We start from the raw sequence: 25,366 nt of genomic DNA, 5'->3' as shown, positions 1-25,366 counted from the left end.
GGGAAAGAGACTAAGAAAAATCATTATCCTGCTGCAATCCTGGTAGAAAGAAGTGTACCTCACGAATAACCTCACCCTTGCATACTTGGTCAGATATGTACTTTCTCCTCACACAGCTTCCCCTGGGAGAAATCAGATTTAACAAAGAGAAGATTTAGTTTTTCAAGTTCCCTATATCACAACTGACCACTGAGGGTTGCTCACCACTCCAGCTAACTCCAGGGATCGCTCCTGGAAGTTCTTTAGCATGTTGACTGGGATCCAAGCACGAGAGACTTTTTCTCCAAAAAATGTCACATGGTACTTGGACTGTAATAAAAGATGGTTCTGTTATAGACTCTTGTCCTTCTTCTTGCTTTGGCCCTCTAGCCAGAAAAGGCAGGAGAAGAACTGAGGATTTACAAGGAAGGAGGGGCTGGGCCTTCTCTGTTCCTTTAAACCTGACCCACATATCCCACCTCATTCCATTGTTCTTCCTTCCTGAACTCAGGAGTCCTAACCAAAGCATATTTATCAAAACATGAATGTCCTAGTAATGAATAAATTTTAATTAGATACAAATTTGTTTCTATATCTTTTTGTCACTCTAGCTAAGAATCTGTTTCTGCTTGTGTCTGCTGGCTATGTCTATATTTCTAACTCTGTACATCTGTTAGGATGGATTTGTTCATTACTTTGGCCTGAGCACCTACCCACCCTGAATCAGGAGAACTCACCGGCAGAGAATCAAGATGAGATGCAAAAAGAAAATATTCCCCCAGGTCAGGATCAGATTCTACCATGCCTGGCCACCTGGAGAAGACAGATGGGTGTAGGGGATGGAAAAGAAGGGGTTAGGTGAACAGAACACAAACTCATCAATATACATGTACATAAAAGGGCAATATGTTTCGCAAATAAAGGACCCCCCAAAATAGACCCCTCTGTCAACCCTCCACAGTGGTCACTACCAAATGATTGAAGTGACTTCCATCAATGTACAAAGAAGCTCAGAATCTTCCTAGTAAAAATACCTTATCCTTCTAGGCCTTCTGGCAACCCTGAGAACAAAATCTTTTGACTAGGGACATCTCCAAAAAAGAAGCTATTCCACCCTTCCTTGTTCTCTTTACTTTGTATATCTCTCATTTCCCAATGTCTAAAAAAATACCTTAGAGCCACTCTTCTCTTTCTACCCAGCCAGGGTAGAACTGTCCAACCCTTTTTTCCAGGGAGATGCCACCTCCATCGTGAAACCTCTAGAAAAGAGGTTCTTTCAAAGCCTCCAAGCTTAGCACTTTATATTCCCCCTCACCCATGCTCTTCCTAAGGCAGGTACCATTTCCATTATAAATCCCTTCCATTTCCTTCCCTCCCTGCTTGAATCTACCACTCCCAAGTTCATGAAGGATGCTCTGACTCTGCCATAGCGCCCTACCAGGGGTAACCGTATTGCTTGGCCCAGATGATGGATCCTGGGATGTAGGAGGCATAGGCCACTTCACTCTCATGCCCTGTCCAGGTCTCCTCAGGGATATCACAGTGATTATACTCCAAATCTGCCAAAAGAGAGGAGGAACGAAGGGACGGAAAGAGCCTCATAAGGTGAAAATCTGGATGAGGGCAGAGGAGAGGACAAGAAGAAATTGGTATATGCAGCAGGTAGGACCAAAAGGACACCTGGGAGACCCATGAAGGAAATGCAGCCAGAGCCTGGAGAAGTAGGAGAGTTGCCTCGTTATGCTCTGCAGAAAGAGACTCAAAACTTCTACCTACATCCCACGTGTCTGACCCTGCTTCCATCAGTGTAACATCATGAAGGTAATTTCTCTGATATTCTGTTTTCTCATCTGTAAAATAGTTGGGCTAGACTAGAGCTTCATAATCTCTTTCAAGTAGTTTCAAACATTCTAGAATTCTAAGACACTGAATCTCTCTCACTGGCTTTTCCCCATACATCCCATATCCCTTCCTATCTGCCAACCCAATACCAACAATCTAATCAGATTGACAGGCTCAAACCAATGCTGAAGAAGATGGAATTCACTCAGAACATACGTTTAGATTCCAGGACTCTCCTCACAACATAGCTCTTCAGGGTGTCTTCCTCTAGCCCTTTATGCCAGATTCATCTTGACATGACAGCAAGATCCCTCCCTCTCCCCAAAAACTAACTACAAGGACCCCTGGAGTCCTAACTATACTTTTGTCATATTTAATCTAAAGGATGGAAGCAGGGAAAGAAAGGGATGAACAATAAAAACTGAAAAAAAAAATTTCCACTCCATTCTACCTGTATTCTGGTCACAGGACCAATTATCTGGGAGGACTGAGGGGTCAATGTTCCCACGTAGCCGCCTCCATTTCTCACAGTTTGGGGAGGAACACTGGACCCAGACTAGACATTGACCTGTCACAGGAAAAAGCCTGATATAAGAGACTCAAAAATATGTTCTTCCTTCTTCAATTTAATTAAAATCAATATACTCCCTGCCACCACTACCTCTGCCAGAATCACGAAGCCTTAGAGATCAACTCATCCAATCCCTAATTTATAAATGGTAAAACCAAAAGCTCAGAGGAGATAACTGACTGCTAAAGATGAGTCTAAATTGCTGGCAAAGCTGAACTTAGAGCCCAGGTCTCACATCTCAATCTTTCTCCTATACCATGCTATCATCTCTCCTCCCCCAAGGCAGAAAGGAGTGTTTCCTGTATTGACAGTTCTTAAAAAGGTTGTCTGGCATATTTCTGGCTAGTGCCTCATTTCTCTGAGGGCATGTCACTACTAAAAAGTTCTTCTGAAGGACTAACCAGCACCTCTTTTGTGCACAGCATCCGGAGTTCCTGTTTCAACCTCAACAAATTAACCTGACACCAAATCACCAAGTTGCAGCCTTTGGGAGCAACAGCCCTGAGTTCACCCCTCTCCAAAAGACAGGTTTAAGCCTATCGTTTCTCAAACTGTTTACTTCAGGCTGTGCTCAATGGCCAAACACTCCTTTTATCCATTACCTTCCAAATTCTCATCCCCACCTTTCTCTACCCCCACATCTTCTAAGTTGACCCAACGTCCCACACAGCCTCTCCTCTCTCCCTCCCAAACTCTTCCACTATAGTCTTTGGGATTCCAAACAAAAGCAACAAAAGTCCACATGTCTTCAATCTCTCCTCTGAAATTCTGCCTCCTTTCTGAAATCTGGTGATGCGCTAATGACACTGCCCCAACCCGACCCCACCCCACCGCTGAAGCCCTCTAAGAAGAGCCTGTCCTTCTCACATACCCCACGCCAGAAAGTGGGGTCAGCATCATCCTTACTCCCCATTGACACTTGCAGACCATTACTATCCTCCCTCCTATAAAACCCTTCCTCCCTCGAGGTCTATGCCATGGGACTACACTGCCCTCTCATCACCCTTGTCACGATGCTGGCATCTGGTTCAGTCTTCTCCTCTCCACCTCCTGCCCTCGTAGATGACCACTACAGCCACAGGGATAAACTCACAAGGCACCCCGTATGTTCTCCTCCATGCCACCTCGGTCACCCCCCCACCTCAGGAACCCACTCCCACCCTGCATGCCACACCCAGTCATCTGCAGGGACCGCGCACTCCCCTGAACCACTTATCTAAACCCCTCTCTGATAAAAATGCCCCATTCTTCCACCTTACTTGCTTCAAGACCCCTGTGGCAACTTTCAGTTTATCTAGATCTCCAATCCACTGGCCCCTACCTTTCTCTCAATCTAGTAGCAATTAAGATTAATTGTTTTTCTTCACTCTGTACTTATGCAGGTTTGATTTCCTTAGATTCTCTTGCAGACATCAACAACTCCCTTTCCCCCTGTCCTTCCTCCCGCTCAGCTAGCAAACACAATTCTGAATGAACCCACTCTCCTTTTTCTGTGCCTATACTCATTTGACTGAGCATTGCTAGAGAAAAATCACTGACCAGCCACCTAGGTATACTATATATTCACAGCTAACAATATCAACCAATATGTTTCTCTAGTTAGTTCACTCTCCCACTGTCAAATTTTACCTTGTATGCCAAAACATAAGGGATGCCCTCCATCCCACCAAAATCATCCCTCAGAAAAGCAGTTGGCTTATATTTGGGTCCCTTCACAATATCTCATATTGTGGATCACCTTCTCAATTACTTTACTTTGAAGAATAAAGTACTGGTTGAGAATGATATATTAGTCTGAAAAGACAGTTTCCAATGATAGTTTTGGATGTTTACAGAGGTGACCTGGCAAGACTAGAAAAAAAGAGTGGGGGAAGGGCCAGGGACCATAAAAGTGAACAGAGATCAATCAAATAAACGGTGGTTGTAAAAATAATGAATATTAAAGAGGAAATGAGTGGGGGAAAATCATCCTAATGCTATAAAACTAGATATTTATGGTTTAGGATGAACTTTCCAATGACAGTTTTTAAAGACATACAGTTCCTTAAAGTTTCCTCTCAAGCAACTTAGAAAGAAGAGAAGAGGTGTTTGAAAACAGTGTTTGAGGCTCACGATGTGGCTCTGTGATAATGAAGGCTGATGTCATAGACACAGGTCAAGAGCATTTCAGTTGACTGCTCATTCTTGAAACACTAGCTTCCTTGGGTTCTGTGATCCCTCATTCTCCCGTTTCCCCATCCCATCTTTCTGGTAACTCCCTCCTCAGTCTCCTTTACTGAATTCTCCTCGCTCTCTGTCTAATCTCTAAATCCCTGAGTTGGAGTTCCAAAGCCTAATCATGGGTCTTCACTCCCCATGCTGCACTTTCTCCTGAGGCCAGCTCATCCATTCCCTCAGCTTTGAAATCCACTTTCACACCTGACAACACACAGAAGTACGTTAACAGCCTCTGTTCTGAGCTCCCGGTTCCTATAGCCATCTTGTTCTTTGATATCTCTATCTGGATGTCTCACAACGATCTCAAACCTAATGGGCCCAAATCCAAATGCTTGATCTTATCCTACAGAACTGTCTTTTCCCACCTCCTTTCACATAACTGCTCAAACCAGAAGCCAATCATCTTTGACAAACCCTCTCCTCTCTCACCTCCCAATATCCAGCTCATTACCAAGTTCTGATAATTTTACCTCTAAAATATATCTTAAAACCATTCACTTCTTGTCTCCTTCATCATCCTAATCCAAGCCACCAAAATATCTAATCCTAGCACTAACTTCCTAGCTGGTCTACTCTTGTCTCCCCATACTCCATTCTCCAATTAATCACCAAAGGGATCCTTTTAAAACATCAATTTGATGATGTCACTTCCCTGGTTAAAACCCACTGGGGGCTTCCCACTACACTTAAGATAAAATTCTCACTTTGTAACATGGTCTTTGATCTAGCCACTGCCTACCTTCTTACATTTATCCAGAGCCACTTTCCAGCCTTGCTTCCCTTGCTCTCTGAATCCCAATTATACCAGCTTCCTTTAGTACCTGGAGTAAGACAATCTCCACCTTACCTAAAACTGTCTCCTACGCGTCACTTGGCTAACTTCTAGTCTTGCTCCAGGTTTCAGCTTAAATGTTATTTCCTTACAAATGCTTTCTCTAGCTGACCCAATCTTAATTAGGTCTCCACCATTTCCTCTCATGACATTCTTTTCCTTCCCTTCACAGAACTTAATGCAAATTTTATTTACTGGATACTCCCTTTCTACTTCCTGCTCCAGGAGCACCCACCTCTCCTTGGCAACTGTGAAAAACAGGAAGAGTGGTTCATTAATAGGAAGAGGCTTACACAGTCACTACAACCACAATTCAACTCACGAGCACTGCCAAAGGAGTGAACTTCCATCTCCCAGTCTAAAATCTATCTCTCGTCTTAATACTGAGAGTTACAGATGGAACACTACTACCCAGACCACCCGACTGCCCAAATTAGACTTATACCTCCAGCTCTTTATACTGATTGCCATGTCATTACAACACGAGGAGTGGTTTACTGCCCTAGACTACCTTGTTTCATACCTGCATAGTCTTCCTAGAGTTTTCTTTCCAGTATGTACAAACCATATTATTATTCTTCTATAATCCAATATATATATATATATATATATATATATATATATATACATGCATGCCTATTAGACACCAGCTGACTGTTTACTCTACTGTTCCTTAATCTTAGGGTTCTGGTTTTTGTTTTTTTTTCTTTTTTGGTGCAAGCCTGTTTTCCCCCAGATTAAGTCTACTTATTTTCAAAATTTTAAACATACTAATATATTGTATGATCTATTTTATTTATCATACAAAAATTTCCCAATATTACAAAGGTTATTTCACACAATGTGTTTGTTATCTATCTAGCACACTAAAACTGTAAATTCTATGACAGCAAGGATTATCTATTTTGTTCACTAATATATTTCTAGTACCCAGCACAATGCCTGGCATATAATATAAGGCATTAAAAACTATTGTTAAAAGAATAAATAAATCTATATGCATCCTTATTTCCCTCCATCCAATCTGAAAGGCTGGGTCCTTTCTGACTCAAAATAAACCCTCTGGTTCTCTTCTCATTCTCTTCTTTAATCTCTCCCTCTCTATAAACAATTTTCCCTCAGCATATAAATATATGCTGACAATAAAGAGGTCAAGTGTCTTTCTTTGAAAAGAAAGCTAAAAAAAAAAAAAAGAAAGAAAGAAAAATCTTCCATCTACTTTATACCCACTCCCCTTTATTTACTATTTTTTCCCTCCTAGTTTTCACATCTAAACTAATTGAAAAAAGTATCTATTCTTCAACCAACAATAACCTGCCATTCACCCTCACCAACCCCTATGGTTGCTCTAATCAAGCCTAATGATTTCCTAATTGTGATATCTGTTGATTTTCAAATCTTTATTCTTTTTGTTATCTCTGTAGTAGCATTTAACATGGCTAAACACTCCCTCTTTCTTGACATTCTCTCCTCCCCTGGAATCTGTGATACCACACTCTCCTAGTTTTCCTCCTACCTTTCTGAGCTTTCCCTTAGTTCTTCTTAGCTTTCTCCCTGGGTACCTCTTCCTCTGTTCAACCCTAAACATTATGCTCCCCCAGGGTTTTTATCCAATGTTCCCTTTTCACTCTACACCCTCTTCTTGGAAAATTTCATCTATTCCTATTGATGCAGATGACTCCCGAATCTGTATCTCCGAGAGCCCAGACCCCTTTCTTGAGCTCTAAATCTCATCACAGACCCCCTAACTCGGGCAAAGCTCAATCCATCATCTTCAACTTGCTCTTTCTTCTATATTTTCCACTTCAGATCATGATTCTTCATCCACTCAGTCACTCATGCCGGAAAACAGGACCATCCTAGAGCCCTCACTTTTCTTCAGCTCTCATATCCAGCAGCAATCACATCATATTGATCTTGCGTCCTAAAGATCTCAATTTTGTCTCTCCCTCTTCACTGCTACTGTCTGTCTTCCTTGCCTGGATAATTATTTCTATGGGTCTAGTCTTTCTCCTGCCAATCCATCTTCCATGCTAGTGCCACAGCAAGCTTTCTAAAATGCAAATCTTATCAAGTTTTGCCTACTTAATGTCAACCGCTCCTCTTTACTTTTAAAATAAAATCCAACTTCTTTAGCCTGACTTGTAAGGTCCTTTAAGATCTGGCGCTTACTTGCCTCTAACCTTATCTCCCCCATCCCTACAACCTCCTACTCCCCAAAACACCCAAAAGCTACAAGCATTAGCCCTCCTCCATTACTCTGCCAATAATTATCACTCTGACCCCCATTCCCACCTTAGTTCGTCTGACTAAATTATACTTCAAGATCTGGCTCAAGTGATATCTTTTTCTTGGAAACTTTTCCAGGACTACTCCCAATTTGTGGCTTTCTTGTTGGCCTTCCTCACAAGCTTCTCTCTCGCGCGACAGGCTTATATTTGTTTCCTCTGCATTTACTCAGTACCTCCTAAAATGCCTAGAATTTAGCAAGAACCAAACACCTGTGGATTATATGACTTAATAACTGAATGAATGAAATAGTTCTCTCTCTTCCTCAGCACCATATCCTCTAACAAGCAGCTGTGAGGGATAAATTATAGTCTTTGCAGAATTTCCTCTAACATCCTAACCCTTACCTCTCTCCTCCACCTCCAATTTTCAAGCCCAAGGTAGGTTTTTCAAACCATGGCTGAACTCACCAAAACCACTTCCCTCTCCTTTTTGTTGGTCCCTGATCTGAGAATGATCCTGAACTGTTTTCTTCAGTTGTTCTTTCTGCCTGTGCTCATGTCCACTTTGGGCTTCCTCCATTTCCTCATTTTCTGGGAAGATAAAAGAAAACACATGAGCCATGCCGCTGAGCCTGCGCGTCCGGAGCCTGTGCTCCGCAACAGGAGAGGCCACAACAGTGAGAGGCCTGCATACCGCAAAAAAAAAAGAAAACATTGTAGGGTACGGAGATGAAGAAGAGAATCTTTGTAGATAGTAGAGGCCAGTTAAAGAAGGAAGAAGAATCATAGCTCAATAGTTTCAAGTCTTGGGCTGAAAATTCTCAGTATGCCCACTGTCCAATTCCCTAATTTCATGGAGTAAGTACTTGAGCCAGGTGTCAAAATGTATCTGACTATACTTACGAGCAGCCTTCTTTCTTTTGCTTAAGGAGAGTTTATTGAATTTCTTCTCAGAGGGTGCAGGATCTGGCTGGCCTGGATTAGATGTCTTTATCTCAGGGATTACTCCACCTTCCTGAGAGGCTGAAATCTCTAGAATATGCGGTACCACTACCCTCTCTCTGCAAATAAGATTTTTAATTAAAAGGTATAAAGGGGCAATTTGTAGTACCCCTCTTTTGAAAAAACCCAAGGATAAAAGTTAGGAGGACAGAAGAATTGTAAGCTCTCTATGGCCTCCTGAGGTCATTTTATCCATCTACTGGCCTATTTTTCCCAACTTAACTCAAGTATCTTTCCTGAGATGAGAGAAAGCTATAGAGATATGAAAAATGACTACATAGATAGATAGATGGATAACCATTTATCAATATTAAGTCTACCCTGTGATCAACTCGCCTCACTGGGATAAACTTACCCATCAGCATTATTATTATCAGTAGTAGAAGAAGCAATTCCTGGTTCCTTGTCTAACTGGGTACATCTTGTAGGCTGGGCACAGGAAGTCTCTGCAAAATCGAGGCTAGATTCCATCCCTCCCAAAACAAAATACTATAAGCAGAGAAGTAATTAAAGAAAACAGCTACTCCATTATTTCCAAACTGTAAACTTCCATTAAAATATCTCCCATGAGTTGCCCGGAAGAGCTTACCTTTGGACTTCTGCCACACCATAGAACTTTCAAGTTGTTTTTTTTTTTTTTTAATATGTATTTATTTAGTTAGTTAGTTGTGCCAGGTCTCAGTTGCAGCAGGCGGGGTCCTCAGCTGTGGCTCACAGTCTACTTAGCTGCAGCTTACTGGCTCCTTAGTTGTGGCATGCAAACTCTTAGTTGTGGCATGCATGCAGGATTTAGTTCCCCAACCAGGGATTGAACCCGGGCCCCCTGCATTGGGAGCGTGGAGTCTCAACCACTGTGCTACCAGGGAAGTTCCAACTTTCAAGTTTTTTAATTCTCAGGGAAAACTACAAATCTATATCCTTCTGCAAGCCTTTCCAGATTGATTTGCCTATTCTAGAATAGCCAGGTAATGTTAATTTTATTTTGTGTACAGAACAGAAATTTTATGTACCATGTTTTATATCATTTGCTCCTCAAACTTTCTCTAGGAATGGAAGTATACCTAAGAATAGCTGAAAATGTCAAACCACTGTCCTTAGCCTCATGACCTTATGGAGAAGGCCTCACGACCTATGCTATAGAGTTCCTTATTCTAAAATCAAATTCCTGAGCATATGTTAAAGCAGTGTTAGAAACAGAAATATACAAGGGTAGATGGAGATGGAGACTAAGTTCTTCAAATCTGGGAAAAATAATTTATCTTTTCTATGAAGATTGTAAACATATAGAAATAAATTTAAATTACACTTTAAAAATCTAGATGAGATTATTTTTATATTCTGAAGTCAATGTAATCTACTTTTCTAAAAGTCTGTACCCTCTGTCTAAGGTGGTTTAGCTATAGTCCTGTTGATAGAAGATAAAGTATTTAAAAATATTTCAAAGTCTCATCTAATATTTCCTTACTTAGAAAGATGGAGGGAAGGAGAGAAGCTATCGACTTACTCTACCCCTCAGATAACAATTTCTTTGCCAAACTGAAACTCTTTTACTCTCACTATAAGCCATACCCAAGCACTCCTGGAGGGACTTCTGTAGCACAATCTGGACAATCTCCTCAAATTCTGCATTGGTAAGAGCTGATTTTCCCTGCAGAGAGAAGGGTAGGGGAGAAAAACTGCTCATCTTTCCCCAGTCCTCCTCTGTGACTAGTCAAGGAAGCCTCCTTTAGATGAGGCAGTAAGTTCACAAGACTGAGAGCATAAAGTCAACCTAAGGATTCCACAAATTCTATCCCAGATCTCCTGGGAGTAAAGGAGTCAAAGAAAAGGAAAAAGTTTATAAAATTTCTGTCTACTTCTACTCTCACCTCCATCCCACCTCAGCCCCTCCCTGCCCAGTATGCCCTGCTAAACGCTTTCATCAAAACACTTTTTACCTCTTAGAGAAGAAAATAGAAGCCCCCAAAAGAAATCAAAAACTGAAACTACAGGATGAATTTTCCCTGTGGGATTTACCACATTCAAATTTATGTTATAAATATTTAAATGTCTTCTGAAATGAAAAGATCCTGTTTGCCCAGGCTGGGTGACTAGGAGAAACTGTCCCACTAGAGCCCATCATTGTGATTTTTACCTTTTCTTTCTTCTCTGCTTTCTTGTTGTCTTGAGCCTTTCCTTTTATCTCCTGGCCACTGCCTGTACCATTCTCTTTGGTTGTTTTCTCCTTCTTCTTCTCTAACCTGGCCTTTAGCAGGCTTGGCCTGGTCTCTGCCTCTGGGGAACTGATTCCCAGGATCTCCTCCTTCGATGAGTTAAGGTTATAGGGCATCAGGCTATGCAGTTTTTGTGCAGGTGGGGCAAAGGTTTTCTTTGGTCCCTTCCTGCATTCTGAAAGAAATTTGATCATCAAATGGAATTTATGAAATATAGAATCTAACACAGAAATTGCCAAACACTGCTATTGATTGACCATATCAGAATTATCTGGATATGAAATATTAGTAATATTATAATATGAAATATTAATAATATTATAATGAAATATTATAAAAATAATAAATTATTATTTAACAAATTCAGATTCCTAGGCCTTCATTCCCCAACCCTCCCAGCCCCCCACCCTCTCATCCCTGCCCTAAGATTCTGATGAAGCAGTTTGAAGTGAGCCCCGAGAATCTGTAATTTTACGAGGCTATCTAGATGATTCTGATGCACTACCAGGTTTAAGAACCACTGAGTAAGTCAAAGGTGATAAATACAAGTATGCAGGAAACTGAATTATTCAAATGTGAAATTTTTTTTTAATTTGCTTGTTTTAACTTTGCACAAAATTTTAGGGGAAATTAGAGACATTTTTAAAAACCTAGTCAAAATCTACAAACGATGCAATGAAAATTGTACTGATCCTCCCAGGTATAAGTAATGTATCTTTCTTCTGAGCTTCCATAATACTTTGTACCTGTCCTGTGGCATTTACCACATTCAAATTTATGTTTTAAATATCTAAATGTCTCTTCTCTCCCTACGAGTTCATACATTTCTTGAATAAGACTGTTTCTAAGTCAAATGTATTTCACTCAAAGTGTCTAGAAAAGTAGTAACTTTAACAAAGTGGACATGAATACATGTGAATTGAGCTTCCCTTTGGGGGGAAAGGTGTCCAGATGACCAACGGCTGAGAAAGAAGAGGAAAGTGACTCTTGACTCACCTTCTTTACTCTGCAAGGTTGTCATCATTCAGCTCAGAAGCTACACTTTTCTTTAGGCCTCTGTTAGAAAAAAGAAATGAACTGCTATTACTCTGAACATGATTTTTCAAATTTTATTGAAGCCTAGTTGATTTACAATGTTCTGTTAATTTCTGCTGCACAGCAAAGTGATTCAGTTAAACTTATATATATTCTTTTTCATATTCTTCATCATTATGGTTTATCACAGGATACTGAATATAGTTCCCTGTGCTATACAGTATTGATCGAACATGATTTTTTTTTTTTTTTCGCGGTATGCGGGCCTCTCACAGCTGTGGCCTCTCCCGTTGCGGAGCACAGGCTCCAGACGCGCAGGCTCAGCGGCCATGGCTCACAGGCCCAGCCGCTCCGCCACATGTTGGATCTCCCCGGACAGGGGCACGAACCCGTGTCCCCTGCATCGGCAGGCGGACTCTCAACCACTGCGCCACCAGGGAAGCCCTGATCGAACATGATTTTAAACTTTCTCCTCTACCTGTCTTCTTGGGTTCAGGGTCTCTTTGCCTGGGACACTTGAACTACATTTCTTCTTGATTACAATTCTACTCCTCAGCAGTGCCAATTACATGCTGGAGGATAATAAAAGTTGCTGTTTTAAAGATCAGCAACAATCCTTAGTGTTTTAAGTGCCTAGAATCATGTGCAACATGAGGTAGAACCTTGTAAGTAGGTAGAAATGATAGTGGTAGTGATGTGTTAAAAAACAAAATTCAGGGGCTTCCCTGGTGGTACAGTGTTTAAGAACCCGCCTGCTAATGCAGGGGAAATGGGTTCGAGCCCTGGTGAGGGAAGATCCCACATGCTGCGGAGCAACTAAGCCCGTGCACCACAACTACTGAGCCTGTGCTCTAGAGCCTGCATGCCACAACTACTGAGCCCGCGCACCTAGAGCGCGTGCTTGGCAACAAGAGAAGCCACCGCAGTGAGAAGCCCGCACACCGCAACAAAGAGTAGCCCCCACTCACCGCAACTAGAGAAAGCCCGCATGCAGTGGCAAAGACCCAACGCAACCAAAAAAAAATAAATCAAAAAAAATTCAACTGAGTAAATTTTGAGGATCTTATGGGCTTTATTCAACAATTCACGAATTGGGCAGCATCCAATCTACCAGATAGACAGGAGCTCCAAGGAACTATACAAAATTAAAGACTTTTACAGGCAGAAGGGAGCAGGAACAAGGAAGTAATACTAGGCAAAAAAAAAAAAGCAGGTTGGTCATACAAGGTTACTCTCCTTTAAGGGACTACTGGAGTCTATCAGGCAGATTACCCAACTAGTGATGATCAGGCAATTCCTGACTGACTGGTTTAAGATTCCATTTCTGGGAGACCTAACATTGTAATTAAGTTGTCTTGGTTTAGTGACTTGGGGCTTAGCATAAGTAACCCCACTTGGTGCCTCTTATTAAAGCAAGACACGTTTTTAACAGCCAGAAGTATAAATAGTAGCAGAGTAGTGGTAGTAGGGTGTGGACAGTCCTGGGAGTTAAACAGTGAGAGTTTTCTTCAGAGGGATAACCTCATTTCACAAGGTTCTCCTGAATACTTAAAAGACAAATAACCTATAAATTCTCCTACCTAATTCAGACATCCCTATGCATAGAGAACCCCCTTTATTAACATCACTATAATGTATATCTTCCCTTTACCTAGATCTTCTAGTCTAATAAATTTTCGAATGTGCTGGATTCTCGCAATTTCTATTCATGGCTCAGAAATATTTAGTAATCAGCAGAGGTCCCCAGAGAAGCTAGTAATAAGAATCTAGCATATTCACTCTATATCCATAGTTTATCTGTAGCTATCTACTCACAGATGTTCTACAGATGTAGAACACAGATGTTCTATATCAGCATGCTTCATTATTTCTACCAAAGTTGTGACTAATAATAATGAATAACACTTATTGAGCACTCACTATAATCTTTGAATATGTCATCTCATTTAATTCTCCCAATAAATCTATGAGATTGATACCATTTTACATTTGGGGAAATTGAGGCTTAGAGGGATTTAGAGACATTAAGTAATCGATAAAGTGGTAAAAATCAGGATTAGAATCTGTCTGATTTATAAGTTTGCGTTATGAATTGTGCTACACTACATCCCAATTGTCTAGTTCAGTAGTTCAGTGCTTCACAATAACTTTAATATCACAGCACACACGTAAAGCATACATTAAAAGTACACATTGAAACACAGAAAATTTTTCTAGGTACTCTAGGGTAAAAGGACCAGGCTGCCCACATCCATATACAACTGAGGGATGGGAGTGGGGGGCCTCCAGCCACACTAAAGGCTGAAGAGGTTAACATCTCTACACAGCTATAAGTCATTTGTGACCGAGCACAGTGCCAAGACTCATCTTGTGATGTTCCAAGAACTTGTACAGTTTTCCAGTTTTCAGTTTCCACCATTAATATTATTTCTACCCAGCTGTGGTTTGCCCCAAACCTCAGTGTTAATACATGGTAGAGTCAAGATGAACCCAGGTTTTGGCTTCTAAATTCTAATAACATGTCTGTTCTTCTCAGTGATCTTATTTCTGGCTGTTGGTTTTGAGTGCTTTGAAGGCCCTGGACCTGAAACTCAATCTTCCAACTCTGCCATCTCCCACTATAAAGAGATCCAAAATCAGCATAAAATGGATCTTTGGGTTCATACAGTCTTCCCTCTAAAGGGGCTGAAAATTTTACGACCCTCAAATGGCCAAGCTAAACACTCAGTTGTTCAGGGTGTAGAATTCCTCCCTCTAGATCCCAAGATGAATTCAAAAGGTACCTGAGACTTGACTTAGTGTGGCCACAGCATGACTGAATATAAAGTATTTTTAATTTTTATTTTTGGTATTTTTCTGTTCCTTTTCTTCATTCCATAAATGTGAATAATTGATATGCGCTATTCTGCAGTAACTACTTTTCCTATATATTAAGGAGCACATTTTATCATTGTTTCCATCTTAACTTTTCACCACCAACTCCCAAACTTATTTGACACTGGAAAAAAAGCAAGTGGGACATTGGGGGAGAATCACTGCAGCAAACTGGTCCCTTCTTTCCGATAATCCTAAATAGAAGCTAGAAACTGGACAAAATTAGGCTGCAAAAGGAATAATAATAATAAATGACAAACATATCTTCTCCCAGACTCTAGAATTCCAAAAATGATCCTGAGAAGTCCCTATGAAGACAATCAGAATTATAAAACTATACTAAATGAGAAAAACAAAATGAAAATTAGTGTACCTGAGATGACAAAATTTGATTTTTTTAAATGTTCATCTATATAAGATCCTTGTGTATCCATAAACTATCTCTGGAAGAATACACAAGAAACTGACAAAAGTGTCTCAGCAGAGTGGAAATGGGTGGCTGGGGGTGGAAATGAGCTCTCTACCGTACCCTCTTGTGTAACTCTAGCATTTTATACATATACCACCATTTCAAAGTGCTTTTTTAAACTCTACTTTAAAAATAAAGAGTATTTTAATCAACCTAGAAAGGCAAAATTTTTCCAATATTTAGGTTCAAATCATTATCTAAACCTATACTGACCTCTCTAGGCAAAAGTGTGTTACTGGAGCCCCAAGCAACTAGATAAAATTGTGGATCATTGTTGATTTAATAAGATGTAGTAAATATACAAGCAGCAATGAATACTGGTTTTTCTTAACCTACAGTGAGGGTGTGATGAAGAACATTACTTTTAAATAAAACCTCTAACCTGATCAATAGAGAAGGGAAAATCTGGAAGTCACCGTCTGACAAGTCAAGTCTCTGCTCCTCTGTTTCAGGCAAAGTATTTTCTTCCACAATAACGAATGGTGAAATCTACTTCAGAGAGAGAAAAACAATTTTAAGGAAGTTAATAAATATACAAAATACCACCAACTTTCACCTGGCCAGCTACGAAATGACTGAGGGCTCTAGACCCAGGAATAACATTTGAGGTTTTAATTTCTTTTTTCTGACCTTAAATGAAAAAAGAGAGACAAAAAAATCCAATAAAGCTTTAAGTGTGAGAGTAACAGAAAGTTCCATAACCAGATCCTAACTACTGAACTGACATAAGAAAGAAGGGTGAATAAGGAGGGGAAAATAACTTAGAAATAATAAAGGGAACCAAGGGAAGGTGAATGAGCTATTCCAAAAAATAGTTTTCTTTCATTTAGAACACTAAAAATCATGACACTGATTATAGAATGAAATCACCTAGCTCAGCAGATCTCAAAGTGTGATCTAGAGATCCCTGAGGGCCCCCTCCCTTTTTCAACTACTTATCTGTGTTAGGCTGGGTTTTCTCATACTCTTCAACCAAAACAAGATATCATAACAGATTGAATTCAGAAACAGATGAAAATCCAGCTGTTTTCTATTAAGCCAGACATGAAAGAGATTTGCGGAAATGTAAAACACCATTCTTCATACTAAATTTTCTTTCATTTAGGAAAATATATTTTCATTAAAATATTATCTACGTTAACATTATGTAATGGGTTTATTATCGTTATTTTAAAATTAATAAATAAATGTTTAATTTTTTTCTGTTTAATTTCTAATATATTAGTATCAATAGATCCATAAATAGATATAAACCAATGTTTGGAATCCTTCATAATTTTTAAGAGTATAAAAGGATTCTGAGACCAAAATGTCTGAGAATTGATCTAGCTAAATAAATTCAGTCTTGGCAATATTTTTCAAAAAGCATTAATCCTCCTCCCCCTTCCCCCCATTTAGAATATATTCACAAATTTCTCCCCTCTTAAGTATCCAGTTATTCCCTCTTTATATTGTCCCTGGAATCCTTGGTGTAAAAGAACAAAAGAAACCCTTTAGAATTGTCCTCTAACACAGACTCCGTGAGCCTCAAAAAACTGTATTTAAAGACTATATTTTGAAAAAAAAAAAGACTGTATTTTGAGCAGAGAGCAAGAAAGATCGAGTTTCTGTTCTCACTGAGCTGACATTCTAGTGGGAGTAGTTAGACACAAACAAAAATAAGTAAATATATATTGTAAAATAAATAAATAAAGACTATATTTTGGGAGTTTTCTCAGGGTTACTTGAGATGCTGCCTCCCAGGCTTGAAGTCCTCAGTATGGCCACCAGATAAAACATAACTCTTAAATAAATAAATAAAGACTATATTTTAAATATCTTTTAAGCTGGAGTTTGATTTCTTTTTGTCTTAATGTCTAACGGTATGTAGATCCCTGCTCATTATCATTCCTCAGTCAGTAAGAGTTCTTTTTCTCTTTCTCTCTTCCTTCCTTCCTGTCTCTTTCTTTCTTCCTTCTTTCTCTCACGTGCACTCAGCAAGCATGATTTAAAACTTTTAACAAGACAGAAGGAAAAAATGATCCCCGCTACGCTTACGGCCCATAACAGACTACCTAACAAGACATTTACTGTCATAACTACCTGAACTAAACCTTTTACATAATCTTATAAATTAATGGTGACTAAAGCCTCTCGGTTCAGAGAGTGCAAGGAAGCACAGAGATACGGGCACTTATCACCAAAACAGACTCTTTCTTTAGGACCCTGATCCTGGTTCAGACCCTTGCTATCTAACTCCAGAAAAGCTTCCATACTTGCCCCAAACTATTGCCCACCTCAAACTAGCCTTTTTGTGTTGTTTTCGCTTAAAGGGGTCATGCCCATGGACTCCCAGATTCCGGCAGCATTTTGACTCACAGAGCACCAAGGTGACGTTTGGAACAATAAAAGGCCTGATTCCACCTTATAAACCAGAGGGAAGAACTCTGACGGACCCACATTCTTCCCTCTCTTCCCTCACCAATTCTGTCCTAAGCACAACATTTAAGACCGGCGGTACCACAGAGCCAAAAGTCCTTGAGTCCCCTCAAAGGGTAAAAGAGTGGCTTTCAAGCGTCTCTTCCCCATCAACAACTCCCTCGCCATGAGAGAATTTCCCCTCAGCTCCCACCCCCAACCCGCGGAGGCACCAGGATCCGCATTCTCGCTCAGGTCCGTCGTCGCCCGCCGTGATATTGAGTAACTTTTGTTTGTTTGTTGGGAGTAAGTTTGCGGTTAGAGATTCTGAGGACAGGGGTTAAGAGTTGGATGGCACCCTGAAGAGAAAACTCAGGCGACAGGTGGCAGGATTGGCCACGCCTAGCACCTTCAGCTGCAAGCGGAGCTACCTTCTGGAGAGATGAGAACCTAAGGGCGAGGAGCAGAGTGGGCTAACGCAGAGATTCTCCAAGCCCCTCGAACCTCGAGCCAGTTTTCCCGCCACCAGGGAAAGGCGCGAGGCCGCGCACAAGCTCCACCCCCACCCCCACCGGCGGCCTGCCCGCAGAGCTAAGGCGCATGCGCAACTGGAATCGGCTTCTGCGTCTGCGCAGCTGAGTCATTGCCGCCATCTTCCAACCTAACGCCCTGTAAAACTGCAAATCCCATAATCCTCAGTGGCCTCACTTTTTTTAGGTGGCAGCAATAGCGCCTGATCGTTCAAGATGCACATCTTCCTTTTACTAACTTTACTCTGTGCCCCAGACTGCCTTTTCCTTCCTCTGGGAATCGTGCCCTGATTCCCATTCTTCCTCTTAGACTCCTCCATGCCCTTATTTTGATATTTTATTTTGAGACTATCCTTAACCCCATTCTCGCGTCTTCCTCCCTCTTCTCAGCCACAGGACCCGCACCCCAAGCGCTGTTGGCAAGGAGAACGAGCCATAAAGCACCCTCTGGAAAGGCCGTCGAGTAGCTTCTTCCCCACTGACTGAGGCAGGGGGTCACCAAAGCGGGCCAAAGCCTCTTCTCCGCCCACATTCGTTTTTATATAAGGCGGCGCGAAGCCGCAACGTGTGCTCGGGAAGGCCTGCGTACGAGGGGGCGGTGGTGGTGGGTGTACTGCTATTGGTGGCTGTGGTGGGCGTCGGGATCGCTCTCCGCGGGCTGGCGGGCTCGTGCGCAGACGTCGGGTGGTGGGCGGAGGCGTTGGTGTCCGGGCGGTGGGTGGGAAGGCGGAGAGGAGGGCGTAGTGTCCCCAGGTGATTGCGATTGGGGGAAGGCGGAGGAGCGAGCAACTACTCGGCCATTTCGGGGGAAGAGGAAGTTGGACAACATTCCCTGTTTTAGTATTTTTTTTTCCAGTTCAGCAGAGAATATTTTCCAGGGGGTGAGTTAAAATGACCTGTCGTATTATACTGAGAACAGTTAGTAGGAAGACGGGCAGTACGCTCCGCTCCTTCCCCTCCCCTACTTCTAGGTTCACCCCTCCACTCCCTCGGAAGCCTTTCTAAATAGGTGGACACAGGGGGCAACCAGGTCATGAATAATTCATGAGGGCCGCCCCGTTCCTTAGCCACGCCCCCCCGAGTTGTGCTGACGCATATGCGTGTACCAAACCTGAGGAAGCAACGTAACAGTCCCCGCCCCTAGGACGGAGGGCGGGGCGTCATCTCCAGCACGTGCTGCATCTACCCGCGCAAGCCCAAAAGGGTGTGCGCAGGCGCTGCCCACTAGGGGGAGGAAGGAGGCGGGGTAGGGAGGTTGCTGGGTTTAGAGCCGGGCGGAGACCGCTGAGACTCATTCCTCAGGAACAAGGGTCGGGTGTCAAGGAGACCTTTTCACACCAGCTCCCCGTCCCCCGCCTACGGTGGGTGGGATCGCGCGGCAGAGACAAAGGATATCAGTAGGGACGGACATAGCTGCGAAGGGAAGTAGGGTGTCAGTTTGGGGTGGTGGGCTTTTGCGGGGGCTGAGGGGGCTATATTTAAACTCCCGGAGCCGTTAAGTTGGTTCGTACTCCGATGCGCGCGCAACCAGGGTGGTGGCGGATTGCGCATGCGTGATTCCAGGGAGAGAGGAACGCGCCCCAGCAGTGCGCGCTCGCGGCGAAGCGGTAGTGGTAGTGGAGAAAGGGGTCGGCGCACGCGCGGTTGATTCCTCGAGTTGTTCGGGTCTCGCGGGCATCTTGTTTTGGTCTCGCTGGCGAGTAGGGCGCGCTTCGGGGGAGGCGCTTGGGCGCGAGACTAGGGGAGAAGAGCAGAACTGCGCGCGCACTCGCGAAAGGGGGGGAAGCGAGCGGGGTCTAGGAAGGGGGGTTAAGCCCCCTGTCCCCTCGGTTGCCCTCGACTGGGACGGAATAAGGGGAGGAAATGATCGAGATGGCGGCGGAGAAGGAGCCGTTTCTGGTGCCGGCCCCGCCGCCGCCGCTCAAAGATGAGTCGGGTGGAGGGGGCGGCCCCACTGTGCAACCGCACCGAGAGGCAGCCTCCGGGGAGCTCCGCGGCGGAACACAGCGTGGGCCGGGCCCGCGCGCACACTCGGCGGGATCCCCGGCTTCTGGGGCCGGCAAGGAGAGCCCCGGGGCTGCATCCACCCCTCGGGGCGGTCAGTCGCAGCAGCAACGAGGGGGCGGCCCCCAGGCGCAGTCGCACGGGGAGGCCCGCTTGTCGGATCCCCCCGGGCGAGCCGCTCCCCCGGACGTGGGGGAGGAGCGACGGGGAGGGGGCGGAACAGAACTGGGCCCCCCTGCTCCTCCTCGACCCCGTAATGGCTATCAGCCCCACCGGCCCCCTGGGGGAGGTGGGGGCAAGAGGAGAAATAGCTGTAATGTAGGGGGAGGTGGTGGAGGCTTCAAACATCCGGCCTTCAAGAGGCGCAGGCGGGTCAATTCGGACTGTGACTCTGTCCTACCCTCCAACTTCCTCCTGGGGGGCAATATCTTTGATCCATTGAACCTGAATAGTCTCCTGGATGAGGAAGTGAGCCGCGCACTCAATGCGGAGACCCCTAAGTCATCCCCACTTCCGGCCAAGGGGCGAGATCCAGTGGAGATCCTCATCCCCAAAGATATTACAGACCCTCTCAGTCTCAATACTTGCACTGATGAGGCCCAAGTAGTCCTTGCTTCGCCACTCAAGACTGGTCGGAAGCGGCATAGACACCGGGGACAGCACCACCAGCAGCAGCAGCAGGCAGCTGGAGGGAATGATAGCCACTCTGTGCTGCCCACAGCCCCCCTCACTTCCTCACTCCATGGGGAGGGCACCCCGCAGCAGCAGCAGCATAGAGGCCAGAACCGGGACGCCCCCGAACCCTATGAACTCAACACAGCCATCAACTGCAGGGACGAGGTCGTGTCTCCCCTTCCATCTGCCCTACAGGGTCCCTCAGGCTCCCTTTCAGCCCCTCCAGCTGCCTCAGTTACCTCTGCATCCTCGTCTTCCTCCTCACGACATCGCAAACGTCGCAGGACTTCCAGCAAGTCAGAGGCAGGGGCTAGGGGTGGAGGCCAGGGTCCCAAGGAAAAGGGCCGAGGGAGTGGGGGAGGCCGCCACCACCTCCACCCACTACCTGCTGCGGGCTTCAAAAAGCAACAGTGCAAGTTCCAGTATGGGAATTTTTGCAAGTACTATGGGTACCGCAATCCTTCCTGTGAGGACGGGCGCCTTCGGGTGTTGAAGCCTGAGTGGTTTCGGGGTCGGGACGTCCTAGATCTGGGCTGCAATGTGGGCCATTTGACCCTGAGCATTGCCTGTAAGTGGGGCCCGTCCCGCATGGTGGGCCTGGATATTGATGCCCAGCTCATCCACTCGGCCCGCCAAAACATCCGACACTACCTGTCCGAAGAGCTGCGTCTGCCACCCCAGACTTCTGATGGGGCCCCAGGAGCAGAGAGTGAGGAAGGGACCACAACCGTCCGAAAGAGAAGCTACTTCCCGGCCTCACTGACAGCCAGCCGGGGTCCCATTGCTGCACCCCAAGTGCCCTTGGATGGAGCAGACACATCCGTCTTCCCCAACAATGTTGTCTTCGTCACGGTAAGAGGGTTCACAGGCTCTTGGGATAGGGACCAGTAGTGAAGATGAGATTAAATGGGAACATGGCAGGGAAAGGTTATGACCCAGAGGGTGTCTGTGCATGCAGCCCTCCCTAGGAAAACCAAATCCTCCAGAGAAGGGTCTGAATCTGTGATTGATTCCACTGGGTGTGTCTCCCCCACTATAACCTGGGTCGGGGGTGGGGGCGGTGGCGGTGGCGGTGGCTGTACTTGGAGTCCTTTCTCATGACTGCAAGCCCCAGAATTGGGGCAGACTCCTCTTGCCCTGCTCTTGACCAGTACTGTAATCCAGACCTGTCCACCTGCCCCGTTGGAGGATGTGGTCCAGATGAAAACTTGTCCTCCAACCTACTGAAGGTGCATGAAGGGATGGGTTTCAGACATGGAATGTCTTGGGATGAGGGGGGAGGATTAGGGTAGTGGCTGACTAATTACAGTTTCTGTCCTTTGATAGGGACCTTGTTTGCATTAGATGCAGAATTGATTGTCAGTGGCCAGGAACCTAAGCGGCTTGGCCTAAGGTCATCTCCACATTGACCCTAGATGGTGGGATGGGGAAGTGTCAGAAAGACTACCTTGGGGAAGCAGGAGAGAGTACCATGTCTTCAGTGTCTGTCCCCTGACTGCAGGTGGATTCCCATAAAATGCTCCAGTTAGGCCAGCTACAGGAATAGTTGGCAGTGTGTTGGGTTACAACCTAGAAGAATGGACTTTGCAGAGGGTGGTAATGAGCTTATCATTTAGAAAAGGTTTCCTGAGGGATGGGGTTCTTCATTTCTCTGGGAGAAAAAGAATAGGCCTGAAACTGCCAGTCCCAACTACTGGGAAGGAACCCACAGGTCTCCCTTTCAAACCTGGGTTGGGGCCCTCTGCATAACGTTGAATCTCTCAGCTTAATGACTGTGGGGTGGGAATAAGTAGTGGACAGGGTCTTGGGAGAACCCCACCATTCTTTCTCTGCAGTTTGACCCCAGCTTTGGTGATCTCGTGGATAATTTGCTCAATTTAAAGTTACCGGGCTTCCCTGGTGGCACAGTTGTTGAGAGTCCGCCTGCCAATGCAAGGGACACGGGTTCCTGCCCCCGTCCGGGAAGATCCCACATGCCGCGGAGCAGCTGGGCCCGTGAGCCATGGCCACTGAGCCTGCGCGTCCGGAGCCTGTGCTCCGCAACGGGAGAGGCCACAACAGTGAGAGGCCCATGTACCGCAAAAAAATAAATGAATAAAGTTACCCAAGCTCCCTTTTTATGTTTGATTGGCTTACCACCAATAGAAATAGAAAGCAAGAAAACGAGACTCAAACAGGGTACCATTTGGGAGTTATTTTGAGGAGTGTCAAAGCAGATTGTGGCCAAGGACTAAAGTGAGGCTGCAGAGTGGGTTGTGAGGGGGCAGTCGTTCTTTTATGCCTCTGTTGACCTCACCCCCAATTCTTGCTCTCAGGGTAACTATGTGCTGGATCGAGATGAGCTGGTGGAGGCCCAAAAACCCGAGTATGATGTGGTGCTCTGCCTCAGCCTCACCAAGTGGGTGCATCTCAACTGGGGAGACGAGGGGCTGAAGCGCATGTTTCGCCGAATCTACCGGCACCTACATCCTGGGGGCATCCTGGTCCTGGAGCCCCAGCCTTGGTCATCCTACGGCAGGAGAAAGACTCTCACGGTGAGTTGGGGTTTCTGGAAGTTGGGCCTATCCTTCCTTTAGTTGAGGCAAGGAAGGCCTCAAAGAAGCAGAAGGAGGACTTTCTGAACAAGGTGAAAAGGCCCCCTGGGTGGGCATCATCCTCCACCAGCAGAGAAGGCAACGAACTAAAGTGATCCCTTGCTGTCCTCCCTAGGAAGCAATCTACAAGAACTACTATCGAATTCAGTTGAAGCCAGAGCAGTTCAGTTCCTACCTGACATCCCCAGAGGTGGGCTTCTCCAGCTATGAGCTTGTGGCCACACCCCACAACACCTCCAGAGGTAAGGCTGGCTTATTTTGTTGGGGGAGGAAGGGAGGCCAGTCCTGGTGCAGGGTGCAGACCCTGTGGAGTCATAAGGTCCTGCCAAAACCCCTCCTGATTGCACACTCTTCCCTCAGGCTTCCAGCGTCCTGTGTACCTGTTCCACAAGGCCCATTCCCCCAGCCACTAAGTGGCCCCCCGAACAGAAAGTGTGAAGCTGCCCGCTGCTCCAGAGGACCTGGGGGGGGAGAGGAAAGTATCCCAAGGTCTTTTCTTTCTGCCTCCAAAAATAGTTTCCTCTCCTGGATCTGCAGAGAAAGCTTTTCCTGTGTTGCTGCCCCAGCCTCTTGCCTACACCTCTGGCACCTAAGCAGCAAGCCCAGCTGTGCTGGAGTCACCATCATCTTCCTCTCCCCTAGCCCACTGGGCTGGATGGCATGGACTGTTTGCTGCCCTCTGTTCTCCGAGGGCATGGGAGGTGGGGGGTATCAAGTTCTCTAGCCTCTTCCTCCTGTTCTCCCAAGGAGAGGTTCCCATTTCTCCTCGGCCCTTGTCCCTAGCTGCGTTTCAGTGGACCACGGATAGATGGACTGAGGCTTAAAAGGGGGACTTTGCTGGGGAGGCATGCAGGTACTGTGAAAATCCTTCCTTCTGCTGTCCCTCACTGGGGGAGAGGGGGTTGGGTTTGGAATGTGAGAACAGCACAATAAACTTGATGTTTAGGGCAGTGGCCCACACACCTGTCTGGCACATTCTAGTTTGGGACGGGGGGCGGGGACGGTGCCTCCTGGTAGAACCTGTGCTTCCTCTCTGCCCAAACTATAGTCTTAAGGAAGAGGGCAGGTTTTTCAATGGTTGGGAAGACTGTTGCATGCTAACGAGACCCACACACAAGTGTACAGGACCCTAGGCCAAGAAAAAGGGGTATGTGAACTTTGATGTGAAACTTGAAGAATCCATCTGTCCTCCCCCAAAGAAACACTGACAAAACTTTTTTACGTAAGCTTTGGGCACAAAGCTAACTTTGGAAGAGTTAACCGTGGAGTCGAAGTGGAACTAGAAAAAGGCGCTTTTAGGACCAGACCACCTGCCTGCTCTATTTCTCATCACTACCAGGTTCCTTTAAAGGAGGGCCAAAACCTTGACTTTCTGGCAGCTTCCAACCTGAGGCTTGACCCCACCTCAAGGCTCCCAAGAAGAGTCCCATTTGTTAGCAAAACCACTTTATTCTCATAGTTTAAAAACAAAAAGATATGAACTAGCAATCCAGGGAGCCTCCAAGTCTACGCTTCCCATCGCCTCAGTGTCCGATGCATAAGGAAGGTATCCTCCGAAGGGCGGGGCCGGAGTTGAAGCCGGAGAGGGGGCAGACCTTCCAGGGTCAGGTGTGGAGATTCATAAAATAATGTTTCTGGATCACACAAAACGGTCATGTCTGGACCTGGCCCAGGTGGCTCCTGTTGAGTTGGAGCACAAAGCAAGGTTACCCTCGGGGAGGGGGCAGAACCCCTGGCAGTTGGGGAGGAGGGGGGACGGGGTAGGGGAGACTCAAGCCCAGGTCCCTCACCTTTGGAGGCGGGGCTCGGGCCTGCGGCGGCAGGAGCGCCAGTTTCTCCCTCAGCGCGGCGTTCAGAACCTGTTCCTCGGGCACCCGCAGGCTCACCAGGTCTCGGAAGAG

At 45.2% G+C, this 25,366-nt stretch overlaps 3 protein-coding genes across 4 annotated transcripts in view; 1 reads left to right on the top strand and 2 right to left on the bottom strand.

Moving 5' to 3' along the window:
- ZCWPW1 (zinc finger CW-type and PWWP domain containing 1) overlaps positions 1-11,911 on the bottom strand; it is a 24,113-nt gene extending 12,202 nt beyond the window's left edge. The window contains exons 1-10 of the mRNA XM_007468860.1: positions 11,884-11,911; positions 10,809-11,062; positions 10,244-10,322; positions 9,030-9,120; positions 8,576-8,733; positions 8,141-8,263; positions 2,273-2,389; positions 1,418-1,538; positions 717-792; positions 205-309 (exon numbers count right to left, since the gene is read on the bottom strand). Of these exons, the coding sequence (XP_007468922.1) occupies positions 205-309; positions 717-792; positions 1,418-1,538; positions 2,273-2,389; positions 8,141-8,263; positions 8,576-8,733; positions 9,030-9,120; positions 10,244-10,322; positions 10,809-11,062; positions 11,884-11,911 (1,152 nt within the window). The remainder of the gene's footprint in view (positions 1-204; positions 310-716; positions 793-1,417; positions 1,539-2,272; positions 2,390-8,140; positions 8,264-8,575; positions 8,734-9,029; positions 9,121-10,243; positions 10,323-10,808; positions 11,063-11,883) is intronic.
- Positions 11,912-18,856: 6,945 nt separating this feature from the next.
- On the top strand, positions 18,857-24,433 carry MEPCE (methylphosphate capping enzyme). 2 transcript variants are annotated; one of them, XM_007468859.1, is made up of 5 exons: positions 18,857-18,937; positions 21,037-21,723; positions 23,187-23,405; positions 23,581-23,707; positions 23,826-24,433. In XM_007468859.1, the coding sequence occupies exons 2-5, from the start codon at positions 21,460-21,462 to the stop codon at positions 23,876-23,878; spliced, it is 663 nt and encodes a 220-aa protein (XP_007468921.1). In that variant the 5' UTR covers positions 18,857-18,937; positions 21,037-21,459; the 3' UTR covers positions 23,879-24,433. The 2 variants fall into 2 exon arrangements, with proteins under 2 accessions (XP_007468921.1, XP_007468920.1); XM_007468858.1 differs by lacking the exon at positions 18,857-18,937 and having other exon boundaries at positions 19,669-21,723.
- A 538-nt stretch (positions 24,434-24,971) lies between these two features.
- PPP1R35 (protein phosphatase 1 regulatory subunit 35) overlaps positions 24,972-25,366 on the bottom strand; it is a 1,089-nt gene continuing 694 nt past the window's right edge. Inside the window, exons 3-4 of the mRNA XM_007468857.1 lie at positions 25,256-25,366; positions 24,972-25,145 (exon numbers count right to left, since the gene is read on the bottom strand). The exon at positions 25,256-25,366 is cut by the window's right edge and continues 50 nt beyond it. Coding sequence (XP_007468919.1) covers positions 24,972-25,145; positions 25,256-25,366 — 285 coding nt within the window. The remainder of the gene's footprint in view (positions 25,146-25,255) is intronic.

The sequence above is a fragment of the Lipotes vexillifer genome, unplaced genomic scaffold, assembly GCF_000442215.2.
Source record: "Lipotes vexillifer unplaced genomic scaffold, Lipotes_vexillifer_v1.1 scaffold12, whole genome shotgun sequence".
Lineage (NCBI taxonomy): Eukaryota > Metazoa > Chordata > Mammalia > Artiodactyla > Lipotidae > Lipotes > Lipotes vexillifer.
This window is presented reverse-complemented; position numbering and strand designations above follow the sequence as displayed.